Below are 1,618 nucleotides of genomic sequence, written 5' to 3'. Positions count from 1 at the left end.
CCCCCCCCCCCTTTATTTGCATCAGGTTAAGCAAAATGCAGGCTCCTTTGGCTCTCCTCAGCTCTCCAGCTCTGGTAAGTCACCTTTTACTCAGAGGAGTCTCATAGCAGCGGGGATGTATGATTGCGAAGCCTTTCTCTGTGGTGCTTGGTTCCAAACGCTGTCCTGGACAGCGTGGGATCGCGTGGGTTTGTTTTACCGTGGATTTAACAAGGAAGGGAAACAAGGTGACCTCTGGTGACCGGAGGGTGAATCCGACCGTCTTAGCAGACGTACGTTGAACTTGCAGGCCCAAGGGCTTCCCTAAAGATGAGCCAAGTGACGGTCAGAGAGACGCGGTTACCCCTTTCTTCCGAGGGATGAATTAGGAAGAAGACGTTTGTAGTTTAACGCTGGCCGAACCGGTGGGGCGGACGGGACTCGTGCTGTGTTGCGGCGTGTGGCCTGCGGCACTGTCGCGCATGGACTTACTCCTGTTGTAGCCACTTGGATTGTCCTACATCTGCGCGTGCCTTTGCTTTTTAGTCCTGTTTCATTCTTGAGATGTTTTAAAAAGTTCTGAGACTGTTCTTCATAAAATACCTGCTCTTTCCTGAGGATTAGTGCGGACACATCCAGCTACGGGAGTTGATTGTCTTGTGTTTTGCTCCAGTTCCGCTGCTGTTCCAGGGCTCTGGCCAGACCAGCTTCAGTGTCTGTTTTCAGCAGGCCTGAGGTTCAGACGGTTCAGGTGAGACTCTTGCGTGGTAAACCGGGTGCTGTATTTCCGTGCTCGCTGCCGGTGGTACGTGATGGTTCCTCCTGAGATGGAGGAGTAAGTTTGTATGTCGAGAGGATGGCTAGTACGGAGACGTGGCTCCTAGCCCGAATCGGTGATGGCTTAGCAAGCTTGGCTGGTTTTGCCTTGTCTTGACTAGAGGATAAATGTTGATAATCTTTTATTAAAAAAAAAATAAATTTCTGATTAAAAGCGTGTCATTAGCATGCCTCTTCTGTATCCCACAGCCAGCCGGCGCTTCCCGCCCGCCGCTGACCCGCCGCGAGTTCCAGACCAGTGCTCTTTCCAGGGATATTGACACTGCTGCGAAGTTCATCGGTGCCGGCGCTGCCACGGTCGGGGTGGCTGGTTCAGGAGCGGGTATCGGGACGGTGTTTGGCAGCTTGATCATTGGCTATGCCAGGTAAGTACGGTGCCAGGCTGGCTTGAATTTATTCCCTTCTCCCAGCACTAAACTGAACGATGAGTAGAGTTTTCTCGGGAATATAGGTCCAGCTCTGCGCGGGTAGTGCATCTAAGCAGACACCGCGTTTAACTGACGCAGTCCTCCTTGGAATATAAAACGGCTGTTACAATCCGTTGTTCTGTTAAAATAAATAAGAGGGCGCCTGGATTGTTTGAACCCACCCTGTACGTGCTTCTGAACGGTGCAGCTGCTCTGTGGAGCTCTGCCCGCCCCCAGAAGAAACGAAGCAGTAGTTGTTAGCGGGAACTTGTCGCTTGGTGCCGCCGGGGCGGGTGAACCTAGCCTTCAGGGTTCAACATGTCTACATCACTAAAACCGGGGGAAAAATCACGGCTTCCTTACTCCAGCCTGTGGCTGCCTGCCGTAAAAATGGG

The 1,618-nt window shown here is 52.4% G+C and overlaps 1 protein-coding gene across 1 annotated transcript; it reads left to right on the top strand.

The window, feature by feature from the left end:
- Positions 1-11: 11 nt before the first annotated feature.
- On the top strand, positions 12-1,185 carry LOC103922069 (ATP synthase F(0) complex subunit C1, mitochondrial-like). Its single transcript, XM_009330138.1, has 3 exons — positions 12-74; positions 653-730; positions 1,006-1,185. Exons 1-3 carry the CDS (start codon positions 36-38, stop codon positions 1,183-1,185), a joined length of 297 nt encoding a protein of 98 aa, XP_009328413.1. The 5' UTR covers positions 12-35.
- Positions 1,186-1,618: the final 433 nt, after the last annotated feature.

The sequence above is a fragment of the Pygoscelis adeliae genome, unplaced genomic scaffold, assembly GCF_000699105.1.
Source record: "Pygoscelis adeliae isolate BGI_AS28 unplaced genomic scaffold, ASM69910v1 Scaffold338, whole genome shotgun sequence".
NCBI lineage: Eukaryota > Metazoa > Chordata > Aves > Sphenisciformes > Spheniscidae > Pygoscelis > Pygoscelis adeliae.
This window is presented reverse-complemented; position numbering and strand designations above follow the sequence as displayed.

Excerpts from the sequence above, each read along its gene's own strand:
- LOC103922069 (XM_009330138.1), top strand. The coding sequence starts at position 36 with ATGCAGGCTCCTTTGGCTCTCCTCAGCTCTCCAGCTCTG. Across the intron at positions 75-652 it reads TCCTCAGCTCTCCAGCTCTG|TTCCGCTGCTGTTCCAGGGC; the intron begins GTAAGTCACCTT and ends GTTTTGCTCCAG. Across the intron at positions 731-1,005 it reads CTGAGGTTCAGACGGTTCAG|CCAGCCGGCGCTTCCCGCCC; the intron begins GTGAGACTCTTG and ends TGTATCCCACAG.